We start from the raw sequence: 23,673 nt of genomic DNA on the forward strand, positions 1-23,673 counted from the left end.
GTGAGGGCTGCAGTCCCTGGTAGGACATATTTCACTGACACCTGGTACATTAAACCCAAAGAAAAACTTTAAAGTTGAAGTCTATTAAAGGCAAGCAGTGTTCAGTTTCACACACAAAAAAAAAAAGTGATCCTAAACGTAGATAAATACTAAGATGATCAGAGGGAGGAGGAATAGAGAGCACGTTAAGGGTACAACCTTGTGAAAAATGAGCTAGTGATGGAAGGTAAATGGTGACAGATAACATAGGCTCATGTTAGGAGATCACCTTTGTCCCAAAGACCCTATCTCTTCCTATCTACATCACATGCCTGTTTAAAGATAGATGACAGCAAACATGTAATAACTAGACCAGATTTTCTTTTCTAGTCATTGGAAGTTGCTGTAGATCAGTCAGCTTGGCACAGGGAGCTGTAGGTGCCTCTTGGGTTGCTAAGTGCTGAAAGCAATTTATAAAAAAAAAAAAAAAAAAGGTTACGGTGTCTACTGTGTCACTGGGTCATATATCAACGTCTAACGCTAACGCCATGCTCATTACATTATGAACCGGTTAAACTATATCACTTGGTTTTGGAGACTCACTGTTTAAGTGGTGGCTGATTCACTGTGGCAGATTGTAGACTGCTAACCCTGTCTACAAGTTTCACATAAACATCAATCACATGTGCTGTAAAACCTGAGCTTTGTACAAGTGAGAGTCAAGTCCCCATTGCTACCCCTCATGCCTCCATCCCTCCAACCCCATGCTATAGGCTAAAAAATCACAGTAATTGTAAGATCTGCCGCTGTTAGTCATGTAGTAATTCCTATCATTTTGGTTTCTTCTGCAAGGCACTGTGGCCAGTTGTGAAAACGAAGGAGAAGCTCTTCAAATTCCATTCATCACTGACAATCCATGTATTTCTTGTGTGTGTCTGGTAAGTGCCAGACTATTATTTGCTGGTGGTCTCAGAAGGTTGAAATGTCCTGTTTGTTAAGTGTAACGTGAGCGCCTTTCTTTATACAGTCCGGTGGCCAACGTGGTTTTGGTAATCACAAATACATGTACGTGCCACCATGTCACGTGGGCAAACACTGTAATATTAGTATTTATTATTTTATTTTTTTCCAACTCAGAGAACACTAACACTAGTATTTATTATTTATTATTAATATTATTAATACTGTTATCGTCATTATTAATAAGTGTGTGGCAAGTACCAGACTATTATTTGCTGATCTTTTTGGTGATCTTATATGAATGTCTTTCTTTATGCAGTCTGGTGGCTAACGTGGTCTTTGTATTCACAAAAGTATGTTTTCTGTACGTGCCACCATGTCACGTGGGCAAACACTGTACTATTAGTATTTATTATTAATTATTACTATTATTAATACTCTTATCATCATTATTAATAAGTGTGTGGCAAGTACCAGACTATTATTTGCTGATGGTGATCTTTGTTATATGAATGTCTTTCTTTATGCAGTCCGGTGGCCAACGTGGTTTTGGTAATCACAAATACATGTTTTCTGTACGTGCCACCATGTCACGCGGGCAAACACTGTACTATTAGTATTTATTATTTTATTTTCTTTATTTTTTTCCAACTCAGAGAACACTAACACTAGTATTTATTATTACTATTATTAATACTGTTATCAGCATTATTAATAAGTGTGTGGCAAGTACCAGACTATTATTTGCTAATGGTGATCTTTGTTATATGAATGTCTTTCTTTATGCAGTCTGGTGGCTAACGTGGTCTTTGTATTCACAAAAGTATGTTTTCTGTACATACCATCATGTCACGTGGGCAAAAATTGTGTATTATTAGTATTTATTATTAATTATTACTATTATTATTAATGCTATTATTATCATCATGATTATGTGTGTGGCCAAGCACCAGACTATTATTTGCTGATGGTGATCTCAGAAGGTCGAAATGTTCTGTTTGTTATATGAATGCCTTTTTTTTTATGCAGTCTAGTGGCTATCATGGTCTTTGTATTCACAAAAGTACGTTTTCTGTACATACCATCATGTCACGTGGGCAACACGTGTGTATTCGTATTTAGTGTATTAGTATTTATTATTTATTGTTATTATTATTATTATTATTATTATTATTATTATTATTATTATTATTATTATCATCATTATTATTATTATTATTATTATTATTATTATATGTGTGGCAAGTACCAGACTATTATGTGCTGGTGGTGATCTCAGAAGGTTGAAATGTTCTGTTTGTTACACAAACTTTTCTTTATAGAGTCTGGTGGCTAACATGGTCTTTGTAATCACAAAAGTATGTACTGTACATGCCATCATGTCACGTGGGCAAATAAGTGTGTAATATTCGTATTAATTATTATTATTTTATAAGTATTACATCAATATGTATTGTTATTATTATTCCTATTTTGATTACTGCTACTAGTACTATTACTACTACCGCTCCTACTACTAATATCATTTAGTAAATTTTAACTCAATGGGGTCTACTTATCATTCATTACTGCTACTAGTACTATTACTACTACTACTTATCATTCATTACTGCTACTAGTACTATTACTACTACTACTACTTATCATTCATTACTGCTACTAGTACTATTACTACTACTACTTATCATTCATTACTGCTACTAGTACTATTACTACTACTACTACTTATCATTCATTACTGCTACTAGTACTATTACTACTACTACTTATCATTCATTACTGCTACTAGTACTATTACTACTACTACTTATCATTCATTACTGCTACTATTACTATTACTACTACTACTACTTATCATTCATTACTGCTACTAGTACTATTACTACTACTACTACTTATCATTCATTACTGCTACTAGTACTATTACTACTACTACTTATCATTCATTACTGCTCCTAATACTATTACTACTACTACTACTACTACTACTACTACTACTACTACTACTACTACTAATAATAATAATAATAATAATATCATTTATTATATTATTATAACTCAATGGGGTCTACTTATCATTCATTACTGCTACTAGTACTATTATTACTACTACTACTACTTATCATTCATTACTGCTACTAGTACTATTACTACTACTACTACTTATCATTCATTACTACTGCTACTACTAATACTACTACTACTACTACTACTACTACTACTACTACTACTACTACTACTACATAATAATAATAATAATAATAATAATAATATCACGTATTATATTATTACAACTCAATGGGGTCTACTTATCATTCATTACTGCTACTAGTACTATTATTACTACTACTACTACTACTACTACTTATCATTCATTACTGCTACTAGTACTATTACTACTACTACTACTACTACTTATCATTCATTACTGCTACTAGTACTATTACTACTACTACTACTTATCATTCATTACTGCTACTAGTACTCTTACTACTACCACTACTACAGCTACTATTAGTACTATTACTACTACTACAACTAATATTACTACTACTACTACTAATAATATAATTTATTATATTATAACTCAATGGGGTCTACTTATCATTCATTACTGCTACTAGTACTATTACTACTACAGCTACTGCTACTACTGCTTCTAGTACTATTACTACTACTGCTACTAGTACTATTACTACTACTACTACTACTACTAATAATAATATAATTTATTATATTATTATAACTCAATGGGGTCTACTTATCAAAGATATTATAAATCTCTTTCTCACGGGGTAAGCCTTATTTCGCAAAAAAAAAAAATAATAAAAAAAAATATCCTTGTAAATTTTAATAGTTCAGTTCCAATTTAATACGGTAATTATTAGTATGCCTTTTTTTCATTGTATAATGTTCTTTAGTTTCTGTGGTTTAATGACATGTAATTGGTTTCAGTCTGACCTGTAATGTTTTGGGTATCTAGAACCGTGCTGTAGGAAGTTATTAAAAAGTCTGGTTTGAATATAGTTTTTTTAGCCTTCATGTAAATCATGTATGTCTATTTGATGAGCGCAGTCGTGACAGTACTAGCCTGTGATAAAGATCAGAGATTACAATCTGGAGATTGGGGTAAATAAAGTTTTTGTAGCGCAATCTACCTTTAAGCTGTTTGCTTTGCTGTGTGTCTTTATATAAGCTGCGTCTCTAGCGGTGATAGGACCATTTCAATACACTGATTATTTTCAGGAACAACGTCTCCGCAGGTCTAAGGAAAAGTCTGTTCTGCAGAAGATCATAAAAAAAAAAAAAAAAGGTTTCACATTTTAGGCTGTATGGGTCTTAAAATAATTGTTTATCGAGGGAGAAGTTGATTTTCTTCCTCTGACTTTTTTTCAATTTAATTTACAAAGCATGCCATTCCAGGAATGTATAATGATGGGTGTAATGGCTTTTATTGGGCTGTAGAATTTCCATATTAGATGGTGCCCACAGTTATAAATCTGCAGTATAAAAGCTGCAATGTCCCGGATCACAGAGGCAACGCTAGTGACAAAAGTCTTCAGTTTGAGATTTTTATTTAGCAATTGAATAATGAATAATTTACAAACATTTAAAACAAATATAACTTAAAAGCACTAACACGGCAATATTATGATTTCAGCAGAAACACTGAAAGATAGGTAATGAATACTTTATATAGACAAGTGCATGACTGCCATCATTTTATTTGTTTGATTAATAAAGCAACTTAATATTAAAGTGGATGTAAACCCACTCTTATCCTTTCTAAACTACTGCCATAGTGCTGATCTATAAGGATATAGATGCCTCCTGCATGTATCCTTACCTGTCAAATGTCTTCCCTCTGTCTGTTATGAGACCCGAAAAACTGCAGATTCTGTGGGTGGGTCTGTTGTCTGGAGCTCGGTGGGTGGAGTCGTGATGTCAGTAGACTCTCCGCCCACATCTACACTCCCCTTGTCAACATGCATTTTCTCCTATGTATTTCTTACACTGAATTCTGCTATGATCACTAACATCCAGTCAAAATCCAGAAAAGTAACCACATGACTTCAGAAAAGAAGTGGGGGTGGGAATTAAAAAATAATGCCTGTCTCAAGCTAGTGCATGAGATATGTAAATAACCTGTCACTCACAGCAAGGGGGCGGAACGGACTAAGGTTTTTCTCTGTACGTCCGTTTTATTTCACTGAACAATAAAAGAGGATTGCTCAGAGCTGGATTAACTCTGTGTGGCAAAACTGGGCACAGATGATAGGAAATCTTATACTGTACATTGTAACATCAAAAAAAGAAATACAAAAAATTGGGGTTTACATCCACTTTAACTAGTATAAAGTGTTATACAAGTCATCAAAAATAGATACAGTAGTAAAGTAGCAGGACAGATTTGATTTAACCACTTGACCACCAGGCACGTAAACCCACTTAATAACCAGACCAATTTTCAGCTTTCGGTGCTCTCACAATTTGAATGACAATTACTTAGTCATACAACATTGTACCCAAATGAAATTTTCGTCCTTTTTTTCACACAAATAGAGCTTTCTTTTGGTGGTATTTAATCACCGTTGGGTTTTTTATTTTTTGCGCTATAAGAGAAAAAAGACTGAAAATTCTGTAAAAAAAATGTAATTTTCTTTGTTTCTGTTATAAAATTGAGCAAATTTAGTATTTTTTCTTCATTCTTTTGCATACTATGAAAGATGAAGTTACACCGAGTAAATAGATACCCAACATGTCACCCTTCAAAATTGCACACGCTCGTGGAATGGCGCCAAACTTCGCTACTTAAAAATCCCCATAGGCGACGTTGCAGGTTATTGTGGGGTATTGCAGAGTAGTGTGGGGTATTGCAGAGTATTGCACAGTATGGGTATGGAGTATTGTTTGTATGGGGCAGGGATGGCTGAGCAGGGATGGATGGCTGGATCTGTGACTGCATTTGTCACAGATCCAGCCCACAGCACTCGTGCTGCATCCGCTCTCTCCCCTCTCCTCTCACACTGTACCGTTCGGTACAGAGAGGGGAGGGAGGAACCGGCGTCATCACATGACGCCGGTTTGTTTACAAGTGATCGCTCCGTCACTGGACGGAGCGATCACGTGGTAAACCGCCGCTATCAGCGGCGATTTACCGTGATCCGTGATGCGCCGGGTCCGGAGGACATTCCCGTGGACCATGGACGTCCTCCCAGAGTTAAGGAACCGCCTTGTAGACGTATATCGTCTATAGGGCGGTGATTAAGCGGTTAAATCAAGTCGATTTAAATGATGATTTAAATCACTAGTAAAAAGGCTTGATTTAAATGATAATTTTTAAAGAGCAGCTGTCATCTCGGTCCCGCAGCAGCTCCTCCTCTGACCCGCTGTTGACTCACCGACAGTCCCATTCACTTTAATGGGAAGGCTGGTGACGCGGCAGTGACACAAGGTGGGGGACGTGGCGGCAGCAGGTGAGCGGATGCCCGCTTACAGGCGCTGCCATGATGGATCTGAAATGACAGGTGCTCTTTAAATGTAAGGACTCATTCTTGCTGCTAGTTAGAATCTTTAATATTTAGAAACAAAATGAAGGTTTCCTATTTAGAATAATAAGCTGTCAGGTTAGTAAAACAGCGATATCAGAACGGATTCAATCATACAGTTTTTAGTGTACATAGATTTGCAAAAAAATGGGATAAAGGAATATTCCTGAACTTTTTTTTTTATCTTATGCTTAGTGTGAAATTGTGTAAATGCATCAATGCAGTGCATGTTATCTCAGCTTGGATTCATTGAATGAGTTTACCAAAAATGTAAATATTGCAGAATATGCAGCCTCATGCTAAATAACTAAACTCCATTTCATGCTGAAAAAACAAAATTATTATTACATCTTAAATAACATTTCCTAGATTTTTACTCCACAAGCATTTTATTAAAATACATTTGATAAAATCTGATTTTCTTGATTAAAAAAAATATATATATTGCTTTATAACACCATGCTACTTTATATAAAACGAATGCATGACTGCCATAATTTGATTTGTTTGATCAATAAAGCAACTTAATATTAACTAGTATAAAGTGTTATACAAGTCATCAGAAATGGATACAGTAGTAAAGTTGATAGAGTGTCAGCACTCTGCTATGACAATGACCACTTTCTCTGCTCTATAGCTTTGTTGTGATAAAAGATGAAGAGAGGAAGTTTAATGACATGCAAGTGTCTGACTGTATTGATTGCCATGCACAGTCATGTGACTTTTTTTTATTTAATCAGCTGATGCTGATACAGCACAGTAATGCAGCGTCATCAAAAAATGATGTATCGGTGACAATGGAAATTCATGTGACACTTGTAATCAGATGAGAGGTTTATATCATGTATAATAAGGACATGGTATTAAAATAACTTAAAAAATACTGACAACGTACATATACAAATAAAGCTTTTATATTATTGCGTATAGAGAAAAAGAACTAGAAGGATAGGATGAAAACAACCTTACTGAAGAACTATATTATTTTGTATGTAGGCTGTCATAGTACAGAGGAGCTGTGTGCTTACTCAATGGAAGTGTATAATAAATGGTTTGCCTACATTGCAGGACATTATTGTGCCCTTTCCGGGAGTATGTATTTTTCCAGATTACACAGTGCAATAGGCACTTTGTATAGAACTAAGCTCGCAGAAATTACAGACTTTATTATTTCCTAAGCTTGTATTACAGTAATAGTGCTTCCTGGAAACTGAAGTTGGGGACTAGTGACATAGGTCTGAAAACGCAGCGTGTACATTAAACAGTGCCTATAGGGTAGAATTAGTATATGGGAAAACATATTTAGCCAGATTCAGGTAGAGTTACGCCGGCGTATCAGTAGATACGCCGTCGTAACTCCGAATCTGCGCCGTCGTATATTTAAGTGTATTCTCAAATTGAGATACACTTAAATCTAGCTAAGATACGACCGCCGGCGCCGTCGTATTTAACTGTCTATTTACGCCGGCCGCTAGGGGCGTGTACGCTGATTTACGCCTAGAATGCGTAAATCAGCGAGATACGCCTATTCACGAACGTACGCTTGCCCATCGCAGTAAAGATACGCCGTTTACGTAAGGCGTTTTCAGGCCTAAAGATATTCCACCAAAAAGATGGCGCAGCCAATGTTAAGTATGGACGTCGGAACCGCGTTGAATTTCACGTCGTTTGCGTAAGTCGATTCAGAATAGGGCTGGGCGTAGGTTATGTTCACGTCGAAACCAATGAGTCTTTGCGGCGTAATTTGGAGCATGCGCACTGGGATACGTCCACGGACGGCGCATGCGCCGTTCGTTCAAAACGTCATTTACGTGGGGTCATGCTTTATTTACATAAAACACGCCCACCTCTTCATAATTTAAATTAGGCGCGCTTACGCTGGCACATTTACGCTACGCCGCCGCAACTTACGGAGCAAGTGCTTTGTGAATACTGCACTTGCCTCTCTAACTTGCGGCGGTGTATCGTAAATGACATACGTTACGCCGGCACAAAGTTACGCCGGCATACGTGAATCTGGCTAATTATTCTTACAATTCCAAGAAACATACTATTCAGCAATAAGGAACCTCAAAACTCAATTCTCAAAGCTTTAAAGGGGTTGTAAAGGTTCATGTTTTTTCACCTTAATGCATCCTATGCATTAAGGTGAAAAAACATCAGATGATTGCCCAGCCCACCCTGTTTTACTTACCACAGCCCTGTAAAATCCTGCCTCGCGAACACGCTTTTCCTTTGCTCGGTCTTCTTGGCTCTTCATTGGATAGATTGATAGCAGCACAGCCATTGGCTCGTGCTGCTGTCAATCAACTCCAATGACTCGGGGGGTGGGGCAGACTCCTGTAGTTGGCGGCTATGGACACCGAATACAGGACTCGGGAGCGCGCCTGCAAGGTAAGGGTACGGGGACTGGTATGGATTTTGGGGGGACCCCACGCCATTTTTGTTCACAAAGCTAAGCAACATGTTTTTTTTTTCATTCAGCTGTCAGCGGGGAAGACCGTTGATAGCTGATGACTTCAATTGTTAAAGCGGAGGTTCACCCAAAAATGAACCTCCGCTTTTCGGAACCCCCCCCCCCCTCCGGTGTACATTTGGCACCTTTCAGGGGGAGGGGGGGGGGGCAGATACCTGTATAATACAGGTATTTGCACCACTTCCAGGTATAGACTCCCACGGGAGTCCCGTCCCTTCGCGTCACCCCCCGTTGTGTTCTGGGAAACACACGGCTCCCAGAACACATCGGGGACCAGTGAGAATGGCGCAGTGCGACTTGGGAACCAGGCAGTGAAGCCGCAGCGCTTTAATTCCCGATTACCTCACCGAGGATGGTGACGGGGGAAGCCGAGAGCCGAGCAGTTGCTCACCCTTGGCTGCCGATGTCGCGGGCGACCTGGACAGGTAAGTGTCCATTTTTTCAAAGTCAGCAGCTGCAGTATTTGTAGCTGCTGGCTTTTAAAAAAAGAAATTCTGGTGAATCCCCCATTTTAAGATCACAGCGGCCAGCTTGCCAGCCCACTCCTTAAAGTGGATATAAACCCTCCATACACCCAGTGAAGTGAACAACCTCAGACGATACACAGAGATTAACCAAATCTCTCTACATAGGTTTTATATGTATATCTGCTGTCTTCACATTTATATACTGTTTAGAAAGTTGAGATCCTGTTAGGAGATTTTCTCTTCCTGGTTAACACAGAGTGTGATATCTGGGCATACAGCCAAGATAGCTAAAATTGCTGATTGGAGGAAAGGCTCACATCCCCTCTCATCATAGGCAGAGACTCTCAGAGCTGTTTTGTAATAGGAGCTACTATCTGCTACTCTATGTTAGCAACCTCCTTTGACAAAAGATTCAGGCTGCTTTTGTCTAAAAAGTCAAAAAATATGTGAGGAGTTGTCAGGCTGATAACAGAGGAACCAGTTCGTTCAGAAGAGAGCTATAAGACTTGGCTCACTGAAAAGAGATAACAAAATACTGCAGCTATATGTGCTCATCTCAAATTTTATGAATCGGGTTTACATCCACTTTAACAACCAGCTATTCACTGTGCCCTAATTGGGCAAAGCCTTGCACCTGACCAGTGGTCCAGTGCATTGCTTCAGCCAATCAGGGCTTAGAAAGCACTGTGCAGCACGCAGTGCATTATGGGTTGATCAGTGAGCGCCCTGCAAAATCGGGTGTTCAGCGAACGGGGATGTTTGGGCCGAACTAATGCTCGGGCGAACCGCTTGCCCAACACTAACGGAGAGTAGTTAGGAGTATATTTATAAAGCAGTAAATATGAAATTTATCATTCACTGCAGGTGAATCATCATGGTTCATGTGTTTTAGGCGGATAATCCACCACCAGTAAATGATTTGTGAAAGTCACATTTATTCCTTTATAAATATGTCCCCAAGTAATAAACACATGGAAACTATGTTGGTAAAAATGAAAACATACTTTCTTTTCACCTTGAGGATAGGAGCACAAATATATCTCAGCTTCAATTAAAATCCACTTAGCCACACTTTCTGGTAGAACAAATAACACTGTAAAATTTGGCAGGACATTTATGGAAAAATAGAGCCAATATCGTGATCAAAATCATAGGAAAATATAAACTGACCTTGAAATTTTGTTAACCTGCTATCTTGATGGTTCATTGACTTGTATTTGAGTATTTTCTAGAGTCAAAAGTCCAGCTAGGAATGGCAGGAATAGAAGTGACCCAGTTTCCTTGTAGACTTGCTACATGCACTTTAGAAGTCAATCATCTTCAATGCACAGTCTAGGCATATTTACAAAGACCCCATTCACATGGACATTTGGAGGCGCGAGCAGGGTCTGTTGTAAAAATCCCGGTGTCACGTGGCTGGAGAACCACGGATGACTTGTCCAGGCACAGACAGAAGTGAATGGCCGTACATGCTTGTACTCCTGCACATGCTGATGGTTATTTGTATCAGCATTTATCCATGCATGCGTGCATGACGTGTCCCCCAAACAGTAGTGTATTTAGGTTTTGTGCTACCCTAGGCTTGACTAAACTCGTGCACCCCCTAATTTAAATATGACCCTCCCCTTCCTGTCAAGGCCACACCCATTTCTGTTTAAGACCTGCTCTGAAATTTTCGAGTGGGGACACTACTTCTTAGGGCCTGGGGGGGCATTGGATTTCCTTAATTTGCATAGATTTCCTCTCACTTCCTGTTTGGCTATGGAGCAGGAAGTGAAGGGATATCTCTGCAATGGGACAGGGATGGTAAAAAAATAAACTGACAGGTGCTATAACCCTCCCTTACTCTATCCAAAATGAAAAAAAAAAAAAAGTGTTGCCTATAGTTCTACTTTAAGCACAAATTTCTGATAATTTTATGGAGAGGACTAGGCATGAGCTTCGTATTCGAGTCGAACTCATGTTCGACTCGAACATCATATGTTCGATCGTTCGTCGAAATACGAACAAAACGGGTCGTTCGCGCCAAATTCGAGTTACGTTTTACAGACCATAATTCACATCGCTGGCTGATGATTGGCCAAGGATGCACTATGACCCGCATGCTTGGCCAATCACAGCTTGCAAAAAATTGAGAGCCATAATTGGCCAAAGCCAGGGTGGCTTTGACCAATTATGGCTCAGGGGGTTTAGTACACGCCCCACACTATAAAAGGCTGCCTGCAGGTCGGCCTTGTGTAGTGTGTTGCAGTGGTTAAGAGAGGACAGAGAGAGTGTCATTTTTTGCAGGTAGATAGAGCAGGCAGGCACGCAGGCCAGTCAGTTAATGTTACAGTGTGTAGAGGATATATATACATACCAGGTGTTGTTATATATTTATACACTGTATAGTTTAGCTAGATCAGTTCTTCCTAATTTACTGGCAGGCAGGTGATTGTGCTAGCTGCAATATTCTTGCGTGGTTTATTGCCTGTGTCCTCTGTAGTTTGCACCTAAAGCTACTTGGTGTGTACTGGCCGTGTGCTCTGTAGTTTGCACCTAGAGCTACTTGGTGTGTACTTGCCGTGTGCTCTGTAGTTTGCGCCTAAAGATCCAGGAGCAGTGATTTTAATGATGCTTAAATAATAATAATTAAAAAAATGAAGAATTCCTTTAAATATTGTACCTGCTGGGTGTCTATAGTATGCCTGTGAAAACGTCTTTGAGAACCCGGGTCTTGCCCCAGGGAACATGTCACTATCAATGGAAAAAAAAGTTTTAAAAACGGTCGTTTTTTCAGGAGTCCTGAAAAAAACGATAGTTTTTAAAACTTTTTTTCCATTGATACATGTTCCCTGGGGCAAGACCCGGGTTCTCAAAGACGTTTTACAACAATAACTTGCATATTAGGCTTTAAAATGAGCACTTTTGAATTCGAACGTTCGAGTCCCATAGACGTCAATGGGGTTCTAAATGTTCGCGCGAACGTTCGGTCCGTTCGAAGGTTCTGTTGCGAACCGAACAGGGGGGGGTGTTCGGCTCATCCCTAGAGAGGACTAAGAAGATATAACCATGCCAATGGTGCAGCAGAAAACATATAGCACAATGAGGAAGGTTTGTGGTCCAGGATGATAGGACAGTCACAATTAGAAGCAGCTTGCGTTACACTAACAGTGTAGCACAAGCCGGAGGGGACTCTTTCCGTGCTGCCCCCCCTGCAAAGTGCTGCCCTAGGCCTGGGCCTTGTTGGCCTAGGCCAGGATACAGCATTGCCCCCAAAGGCGAAATTTAGGAGATTAGGCATAAACGCATGCATGGGTGAAAAAGGATGCAAAAAAAAAACCTGGCATTTTCACAGGTGTAGAGGCGTTCTCCTCTTTGGGTGGTTGAATGCGCCAATTGCAGTTCCATGGCCAGAATTTGTACACCGGACCCTGTCTGTGCCTCCAAATGTCCATAAGAATAATGCCTACCTGGGGAGGGGCCTTCTGTAATATAGCAAAGGAGAACTGGGCAGAGCTGACAACACTGCTTGTGATTTTATGACAGCAAATGGAGAGTTGTCATCTCACTGCAGGATATTAGGAGATCACTGGATTTATGACAGGATCTACAGGTATTTTTCTGTTTAATGAGACAAAACATGGGGAAATCTACATGTATAGCAGACAGGCATGTACTGAATGTGTTTTTTTTTTGCCAAGACATAACCTTTTACATGGAAAATCATTATATATGGAATGGCCCAAATCTTACAACATAAATAGTTTTATTAGTTTCATATGTTGTAAAGCGCTGCGCAAACTGATGGCACTATATAAATCCTGTATTATAATAATAATAATAATAATAATAATAATATGTTTAAATCAGAGAAATCACCATTGACTACTTTTTGTTGTTGTTATCTACGGTCATGCAACTGCTAATTATGTGTCTCAGTCATACATGGGTGGAGCTTTCTCTTCTGAGGTCAATAAAGGATGTGACATTGCGTCCTCAGGCGTCAGTTACGTCCAGACTAAGCGGTGCGCATACGCAAGGGAAGGAAGCAGCCGACATGCCCAGGGATTTTGCATTGCTAATGAAGTGGCTGAGCTTCCAGATGCGACATATTTGGGGATCAGCTATTTGCAAGGTGACTAAATAATGTCTGCTTGGCATAGCAAACAGTGGCATAATTGAGAAACAAAAACATACTAAAAAACACAACGATTACAGAATTTATGGCATTATCCTGCCAACAAAGATAAAATGATAAAGTTTATTTCAACTTTTATTGTTTTATTTTGTATTATATAGCCTGTATTTCTGTATGCCATTTTATTTCTTGTCATTTTATAATGTTTACTTTTGTACATATTTCTATGCAGTGATGGCGATCCTTGGCAACCTGAGATGTTTTGGAACTACATTTCCCATGATGCCTACTACTACATTGCAGATGCATGAGCATCATGGGAAATTAAGTTCCAAAACATCTGGGGTGCCAAGGTTTGCCATCACTGCACCAGGGGATATTAAATATACAAAATTGATAGATGGCATTCTGTGTCCTAAACTAAGAATTCATAGCTCCTAGAGATTTTGTAAAATTAAATTACTAGTGCCTGTATGCTTGGCTGTCTAGAATCTGTGTGTGTTAATGACAAACTGGTGCCTAGCAGCAGTGGTGTAGTGGTTAGCACCTTCACCTATCAGCAAAAGGGTCGCTGGTTAAAATCCTGACCACAACACCATCTGCCTGGAGTTTGCATGTTCTCCCTGTGTCTGCATGGGCTTCCTCCCACATGCCAAAGACATGCTGGTAGGTTAATTGGATCCTGTCCAAATTATCCCAGTATATATGTGTGTACGACTGTGTCACAAGAGTGTCAAGATCCTACAGGGTTAAATGACCGCAACAGCCAAAAGTGCCTAGAGGCGATTCAGTTCGCATGTGTAGCGCTATACAAGTCTTTCATTCAATCAACTATATGTCTGGCATATGTGGGCAATGGAAACGGTGGAGGTGCACCAGAATTGCAGATCACAGGGTAGCTTGGGGAATCTTAGAAACCTATGGAAATGACTTAAAGCCTCAAGCACACGGTTCGATTGTTGGAAGGGGAATTGTCTGTTGACAGACTGTTGTCCTAAATTCATACCGTTGGTACACTCCTTTAGACAATTGTTTTCCAATTTTCGGCCAACAAATGTTGGATGGCAGGTTAGTAAGTTTTTGACGGACATCGGCTCCACGTCTGATTTTCATATGGTCAGTGCACAAATCTGTCACAGAAAAGTCGAAAGTACAAACACGCATGCTTGGAATCAATGCTCACCAAACATGAAATTAGCAAAAGGGGCCCAAAGTGTGGCCCTCAAGAGCTGAAATTCCTTGTAGTACGTCACTTTGTGTTTGTGGCACGACAATTGTGTAACGTTTGTATGCAAGACAAGATCCTGGCACACACCCTTTTGACAAAAATCAGACGCTCGGTTGGCCATCAATTGTACCGTGTGTAAGAGGCCTTTGAGTACACCAGATTGTATGGAAAACCTTTATTTGTCTGTGTGTGACCATCCACCTAAATTTTGGTAAATCCCCTCTAGTGGCGATTGATGGTATTGCAGGCTGGGATATTTATCTCACAGCCTTGTTTCAACTTCCCAAGGTATGCTCTCTTATTCTTCCCCTTTTTCCACCAAGCAAGGAACCTGTTCCAGTTAACAAGTCAACTTGGGTGCGATTTCTTGGCATCTTAGTGCAGCACTGGAATATTAGTATGTGTGTATGCTGATTATGGTTGTTACCCATGTCTGGATTGGGTTCTTGTGATAATTCACCAGCATGCTGGTCAATTTCTGAGGACTCGCTGCATATGACAATACCCAGCCCCCCTAATACCTGTAACAATGACAGAAAGGCTTAATTCCCGGAACATATTGTAACAAAAAACACAATTTTAGGCTGATTGTTATTACCCCTAATATACAGCTGTTGGGGTTTAGCACAAAATGGACTATGGATAGTTTAAAGGGAAATTCTAGTCTAAAACTTGTTTTCTTTTATGTTGGAAAACACGAGGGAGGATTAGAATATTTAATTGTGACCCGTGTTTCCCTTGTTAACCTAGTGGCAGCACTCACTGGGACAGTGAGAGGATACTCCACTGACAATAACAAAAACTACTGTCTAAAAACTTTTAGTAACATGACCATGAGTTAGAACCGCTCTCAGGCTTTTACCGTTTTGTACCTTTCCTTTGGAGTGATTTCCATTCATTTCCTGTCCCAGTGACCACATAAATAGCAATACAAAGACTGGAATATTGCCTAGCATTCTACTTTCTGGCACAATCATTTTTATTGTAATAAGAATAACAACTTGACAAATGTTCACCCGCTCAGCGCTATAGTGCAATAAGTATAACAATCAAGTAACTTTTATAGGCTCTAGCATTCTATGTGAAACACGGATACTTCTGTAGTTATTTTTGAGGGCAATAATTTTCTGCCAAATTAATATGGTTGATGTTAAGTAGGTAATGTGACATATTTCGCAAGATGTCTAAATAATGTGCTGCTTTCTAAAATAATTTGTGATTTATGATTTAATAAAACATGAAAAGTCTGCTTCTGTATGCAAGATTTCAAAATCCATCTTATCTAAAAGAAGATAAGATGGATTTTCATATCTTTGATACAGAAGCAGACCAAACAGTCTATATTCGCTGTCCATGTAATGTCTGAAAAGATAAGGCTATCATTGCATGGACGGTGAATGTAGACTGTTTGGTCTGCCAGTGTTAAAAACCTTATGATGCTGATTTAAGGATTATGATGTCTGGGCATATCTCTGGCACGTTATACTATCTCTCTGTGTGTGTATATATATATATATATATATATATATATATATATATATATATACTGTTTATATATATATATGTATGTATATATATTGTGTGTATATATAGAGTGAGTGAGTAACTTGTATAGTGCTACAAATGCAAACTAAATCGCCTCAAGGCGCTTTGCATCCAGTGTCATCCTGATCCCTCAGAAGAGGTGGGTCTTAAATGTTTTCCTGAAGACGTGGTGGTTTTCTTCCATGCGGATGTTTGTTGGTAGCACGTTCCACAGCCATGGTCCTTGGACTGCAAATCTTCGTTCTCATTTAGACTTGTAGCGGGTCTTGGGGATGCAGGTTCTGATTAGTTGACCAAAGGGTGCGACTAGGGTTGTAGTGTTTTATTTTCTCGCATAGGTATTGCAGGGCTTTTCCTTGTGTGCATTTGTGAGTGAGGCAGAGGGTCTTGAATGTAACCTGATCCTTTACGGTTAGCCAATGAAGGGACCTCAGGGACTGGGTGATTGATTCCCAAGGTTTTTTTCCCGTTATCAGTCTGGCTGCTGTATTCTGGACGACTTGTAAACACAAAATCTGGTATTTGGGTAGTCCAAGGTAGATGGAGTTTGCGTAGTTGAGTCGAGAATTAATTAAGGGTTCAACTACTATTGCTGTGTCCTCTTCCGTGATGAAGGGGATAAGTCTACATAGCAGGCGGAGAAGATGGTGTGATCCGCTGGACCCTATTTGTGCGTCCATGGTCATGTCCGAATCAAAGATTACTCAGAGGCTTTTGACTTTAGCGCTTGGGGCGATGGTTTGTCCAAGCATGGTGGCTATTGTCCTAGAGTCTTTCTTTTGGTTTGTATGGAGAAAGAGAAGTTCTGTTTTGGATCCATTAAGTTTGAGGGAGCTCTCCGTCATCCAATTATCGATCAGTAAGAGGCAATATGTCTTTTTTCCGGTGATGCGAAGATAGAGTTGAGTGTCATCAGCATACGAGTGATAGAGCAGGTCCTGTTTGCTGATGATTTTGAGGAGTGGGCGGAGGTAGATGTTGTAGAGCACGGGCGACAGGGGTGATCCTTGAGGAACTCTGCATGTAATTGTACGTGCTTCCGTACAATTTATACATATGTGTAAACCAATGGTGGGCAAAACACTCAAAGAACAGCCTTCCTTTATTTTAAAGAACAACTAAGAATTCAGGACAAGCATGTACCAGTCATTACATAAACTTTAAACTCCAATACTAGTTAAAATTTTATAAAATGACTGGTAAATGCTTGTTCTGATTTCCTAGTTTCATTTTCTTCCCCATCCCTTCCACCTTCCCATTCCATCTATCCCATTCCCCTACAAGGTCACCCAGTGCCCGAGGAATGGTTGCCAAACTGTTCCCCCCCTTCCTGTTCATGATGTGAGAGCTTAGGGGATCAGCTTAGGGGGTGCACAACCCACACTTCCTCTCGGCTCTCTTCTCACCACTAAGAGTAGTGATGCTGCTATCACTACTCCTGTAAGCCTTGTAACAGAAGGAACTCAGCACAGGGTGCCCCCATCCCTGCAATAAACCATTGCGCCCAGGGCAGCCGTCCCTTCTGCTCACCCCTTGTCCCGGCCCTTATTATATGACATTATAACCAGTTGTGAACGTAACTGTTGTTCATTTTTGTACTTGCAAGCTTTTAATACAAACTTATTGAACATTATTTTAAAGAGGATGAGTGTGAGCAATAAAAAAACATGCATACTCACCTGTATGGCTGCAGCATCAGTCCGAGCACATGATTTTAGTTCTTAGTCTGCTTTGCTCTGCACCTCCAGTGCTCAGTGGAGCTCAGTGGAGCACTGGGCTATGGAGGGGGTGTGAGTGGCTGGCTCAGGCTTTAGCCCGCTGTCAGCTAAATCTGAGCCTCGGGAGTGCAGAAATAAGTGCACTCCTTTTACCCCTAATAGTATGGCCAAAAAAGTCACACTATGTACCAGTAACAATTGGATTGTGCAAAGATGTGGTTTATTCATTGGAATCAATTACTGCAAAAGAGGTTTTTCAAAATGTTGGAGAATCTACTTGTGACTAGTAGCTGATCACAATTTTTTTGATTAAAAGAGAATAAAGCATAAAGAAGCATAAAGAGGAATTAGTCAGGGGCAAAGGGGTCCTGCGTGACTCCGAAAAATGGAACTCTCTTGTTTGTGATGTGATTATGTTTCAATAAAAAAAAATGTTTGTACTCAACTACGACCCGTGGTGTGCTGGCAAATATCTTCATTGTGGCTTGCCAGAGTAGGACTTCACTTTTTATAGTGAAGTTCTGTTTTAGGAAGTCCCACTGTTGCTCAAAAAAAAATAATTTTACGGTAGTAAAGTATAATACGTGCACCATTTAGGAGATATTCACATGTGTAGCAGCCAGTGACTGGCGGGTGCACACTGCGCTCTCAATGGACAGCACACTTAATATGCTGTTCATTAAGAGAGCTGTGCCATGACCGTGACTCCCACAACCATGCACGGGAGTGACATCATCGTTGTTAGGCCATTCAATTTGTCGTGAACCCGGAAGGAAAAACTGGTGAAGATGGAATTCCTTTCAACGGTGACAGTGCACAACTGAAGGGATACATTTTCTTTAGATACTTTTTTTTTATTAATGTGCTAGTATGCTGTGTATACTAGCACATAAGTACATTACCTGCAGGGAGATCTTTTTTTTTTTAACCTGGTTTACTACTGTCAGTAGTGCATTCCATTTCCAATTATAGTGATGTCATAATGAAGAATATTGTAAAATATCCTTTGGTAAGGTCAAATACAGTTACATTCTATTGCCCATGATCTGACTTTATCTTCACTATTAGATGTCAGTCACTAGATATTAGCACCATGTTACTCCTTTTACCTAGCAAACATATCATTACAACATGTAGCTACTTTTAGATGAAACATTTACCTCCTTTCCCCTAAGGTTGAAACACAGTTCATAAGTGCGTACTTTCACTTTATTGCCTTCTAATTATGTCTTGCTACATTGGGCCTTAAAATAGCTGAACATGCAACGTATTTCAACAGCGTTACAAGTAGAAGATGACATAACAATACTTGGCAAGCCGACACAGATTTCAGTGTTCTGCATGCTGATTGTGAAATGCTTTTGTATGCAGTCACCTATATTAGAGTCCAAAGAAAAACATGCAACTGATTGTATGAAGTGTTACGTGAAAGCTCTAAGGTTAATGCACTCACTTTAAAAAAAAGTGCTAGTATTTATTGGCTGTAATAGAACCGCCTTTGCCATCTTCCATTTATAAAGTTATATATGTATCTTTCAATGCCTCGGAAATAGGGTATAGCTGTATGTTATAAAGTTTATTTAGGAACACGATATGTGAGACTAATTCTTATATTTAAGGATTTTCTTTTCTTTTTTCTTTTTACCATTTAGAACAAAAACTTGATTGATGTTGCTTTTTCTAAAATTTTAAAATACAGTAAAAAATATCTAATGGCAGAAACTTTTCTAATGGAGACATTAAAAAAAAAAAAAAAAAAGGAAAATTTTGTTTTTTTTTAGCTGGTCATACATGTGGCATATTGATAGTGCAATTAAACTTTTAGTTCTATTTTATGTTAAATTGACAAGCAGTTGAAGAAATAAAATGCTGGTTTAGATAGACCTCAAGAAATCCAATATTGCTGTACAGGCGTACAGCACTTTTAAGTACACAATGGGACCAGAGCATGTATGTAAAACTAAAATGTACTTAAAGTGAAGCAATACCTTTTTTCACTTCTGGGGCGTTAGGGGCTGTAGTGGGGGTGTCAGGGGCTATAGTAGGGGTGTCAGGGACTGTAGTGGGGGGGGCAGGGAGTGTGTTTCCAAGTATCGGGGAATCTTAACTATCCGTGCAAAGATTACTCACCTGCAGCTTTAGCTTGAGAGCCACTTTACAAACACTCACAGGTATGTCCTTACTCGCGAGTGTATGTAAAGTGAATGTACTTAAAGCGGGGTATGCCTGTAGTTTGTTTTTCAGTTTTAGATCTTTCAATAAACTGTATTGAAGTTGTCATTTATTGCCCAGTTTTGACTTCACAATCGACCAGGTTCTGGTGGTAGGTTGAACTTGTGGGTGGTAAATTGTTTCTGGTGATTACTTGCAATCATATTTGTGGTTCCTGGTAGATGGGAAGTGGTTACCATTGACTAAAAATTACCACATTTATGAAAGATAATTTAAAAATAAAATGTGTAGCTTTTCTCTGCTTTACATTTACACATTTCCCCATGTTTTAAACATTTAAAGACCCTGCAAGTACAGAACAATATCTGTTGATCTGCCAGAATTGCCTTCTGCCCTGTTGTTGGCTCCCAACAAAGAATATTTTTGTGGACTGAGTAGTGTCAGATTTTCTGCCCATTGTTTTTGGATAAACTACTCAAGCACTCCCACTCTCAGATCACTACAACATATTGTAAGGGCTAATCATTCTTTAGTCCAAAATAAAAACGACCATATTTTCCGGCGTATAAGGCCTCGTACACACGACCGAACATGTCCGATGAAACTGGTCCGCGGACCAGTTTCATCGGACATGTTCGGTCGTGTGTACGGCCTAGCGGACAGGTTTCCTGGCCTAGCGGACAGGTTTCCAGCGGACAAAAGTTTCTTAGCATGCTAAGAAACTTGTCCGCTGGAAACCTGTCCGTCGGACATGTCCGCTGGTTAGTACGTCTAACCAGCGGACTGAAATCCCGCGCATGCGTCGAATTGATTCGACGCACGCGTGGAAGCATTGAACTTCCGTGTTTGAGAACGTCGGTGTCTGCTACGTTACCGCGTTCTCTGTCCGCGGGGATTTTGGTCTGATGGTGTGTACACACATCAGACCAAAAGCTCCCAGGAAACATGTCCGATGAAAACGGTCCGCGGACCGTTTTCATGGGACATGTCTCCTCGTGTGTACAGGGCCTAAGACGACCTTTTACCCTGGAATTACACAGCTAAAAACAGGGGGTCATCTTATACGCCGGGTGAAGCAGCTGCCCGATGGATATCAGCCCGCCTGGTGCTCTGTTAAGCTATATGTATTCAGTATTATGCGCCGCTCATCCAGTCCCGGAGGGCGATGTACTCTGATGACTACAGAGCCTGCTAAGCCTGCTCGGATTTGAGTAACAACCTCTGCCAATCCGAGCAGGCTACATTATATTCATCGGGCAGCTGCTTTGTTTTTGTAACAGCGGCATTACCGCACAAGGGGGGTCGTCTTATACGGTGAGAAGGGCGCAAAACCACCGTTTTAAACCAAATATTAGGGGGTCGTCTTATATGACCAGCCGCCTTATACGCCGGCAAATATGGTAGAAGTTTTTTTTGTTGTTGTTAGATAAGATAGGAAGTGTGCAGAGGACACAGGGAATCTAAGTTTTAAAAAGATCAACAGGTATTTTTATTATTATAAAAAAAAAAAAAATCAAAGCGATATAACCAAATTCTTTAAAAAATATATTAAGCAGATCAGAATGGCGCAAATACAAAAAATTACGTATTTAACAATTAGGTGTCTGTGGTGGTTCTAATTTATTCCGTGTATGGCATATCTAGTAGTCATTTGTCACATTCAACTGGGCTCTCTAATGTTGAATACGTATTGTAGCTTACCAAGCCACTGAAGCAGCGACTTGGTAAATTATTAAACATCTTCAACATTAGAGAACAATTCCAATTGAATGCAACTACTACAAAATTTACTTAGTTAGGGTTTGATTACACTTTAAGGGGCCAATTTATTAATATTTCACACATGATTCACAGCTTTTACCCAACATTTACACATTGTTCTCATTGGATTTATTCAGAAAATTTGTGTGAACCCTGGATGAAAGTTGTGTGAATCATGAGGAAAATCATTTATAAATAGACTGCTTAGTGTAAAGAAATGTGTTAATCAGCCTATCACTGAGGAGCCAAGACTGATATTGAGAGATTTGCAAACTTTTTAAGACACTGGAGTGAAAGAACTCATAGATATAAGGGTGAAACAAGCTGAGGGCAAACACCATCCTTCACAACTGGTAATTAAAATGGGGATATAGATAATGCTATAGCTGATTACTTTATGGCCTTAGGCATAGCAGCTCTACAGGACTTTGTATACACATCTCAATACCTCCGGTTCACTGGTCTTGGCATGTATGCACACTCTACACATGACACAGTAACAAATAGATAAGTACGACGAATACACATTTTACTATAGCATTGCCTCTTCCTGATGCCTAGGGTCACACCAAAGGCTTAAAATAAAAAGTTGCAATAGTAGAGGGGTTAATCACATGCTTGGCAATGTGGAACTACACATGTTGTTGATAGACATCCTCCCTATAACATTTTTGTACAATAGTCCAATTTTCGGCAGAATGCAGTGAGAAAAGCAAACCATCAATAAGCAGAAATTGCTTTCAGTGAAATGCATGTCCAACTAGTAAATAGATCCAGAGATAAAAGTAGCTAAAGATGTGTGCAAATCTCAGCTTTCCCTGAATTGTTTAACATTGTTCTTTCCTCCCATCTCTTAAGCCCTACTGTTGACCCTTTACTGCCATGTATGGCTTTGCTGGCTAATAGAGTAGCTTTGGAGATAAGAAAAGTGGGTCAAAGTTAAAGGATATCTAAACCCACAAATGTAAATGTAATATATTGCAGCTTACCTGTGCTTAGATGTGGTGGCTGCATTAATTTTAACTTTTCAGGGTAAGAACACGTGTAGCAAGTACAGAAAATATAGTTATCATGGCACAAATGTCACATCCTGCAAGCCGAACTGAAAGCACAGTGTTTTATTTATTCTGTAATATACTCATCCCTCTAACCCAAATTACAAACTTATTGGGTGATAGTATTGCATAGGTTAAACATTGTATTCCAGATCTCTATACAGCTTGACCTTAAACCTTGTCTTTTGGGCATCTTAGATGATTTCCAACTTACTGTCCATATCAGAGAAGCTGTGGCTAGAGTTGTACATAGGTATTGAAAGTCTACTGACTCTCCGTCATACAAGGAGTGGAAAAATACACCTACCAGCACAGCAGATGCCCCCTCAAATTTAATAATCTTTGTAGGCCTTAACTGGTTAAACCAGGTCTCAGTCCATTGGAATTGGTAATGGATAGGTTGATCATTGGTTGGTTGATCACTTGGTAAGATAATCTCAATGTGTACTTATTAGTAGTGCTAGTAGACTGTGGCTATTAACTCTGTTGTTATTCCTTGATGACAAAACTGTACTAAGCGAACTAAGACTGTACTCTTGTGGTAATTATACATTGTGTTTGTTACTCTATTATGATGTTCCAGATACATAAGAGGCTGTCTTGGTAGGGTTGTGTACTTCTGTTTAATATTTTGTATCCATAC

The 23,673-nt window shown here is 39.4% G+C and overlaps 1 protein-coding gene across 2 annotated transcripts in view; it reads left to right on the plus strand.

Moving 5' to 3' along the window:
• BMPER (BMP binding endothelial regulator) overlaps positions 1 to 23,673 on the plus strand; it is a 287,717-nt gene that overhangs the window by 2,925 nt on the left and 261,119 nt on the right. For both annotated transcript variants that reach the window (XM_040353187.1, XM_040353185.1), the window contains exon 2: positions 832 to 917. In XM_040353187.1, the coding sequence (XP_040209121.1) occupies positions 832 to 917 (86 nt within the window). The remainder of the gene's footprint in view (positions 1 to 831; positions 918 to 23,673) is intronic.

Source organism: Rana temporaria, chromosome 5 (genome assembly GCF_905171775.1).
Source record: "Rana temporaria chromosome 5, aRanTem1.1, whole genome shotgun sequence".
NCBI lineage: Eukaryota > Metazoa > Chordata > Amphibia > Anura > Ranidae > Rana > Rana temporaria.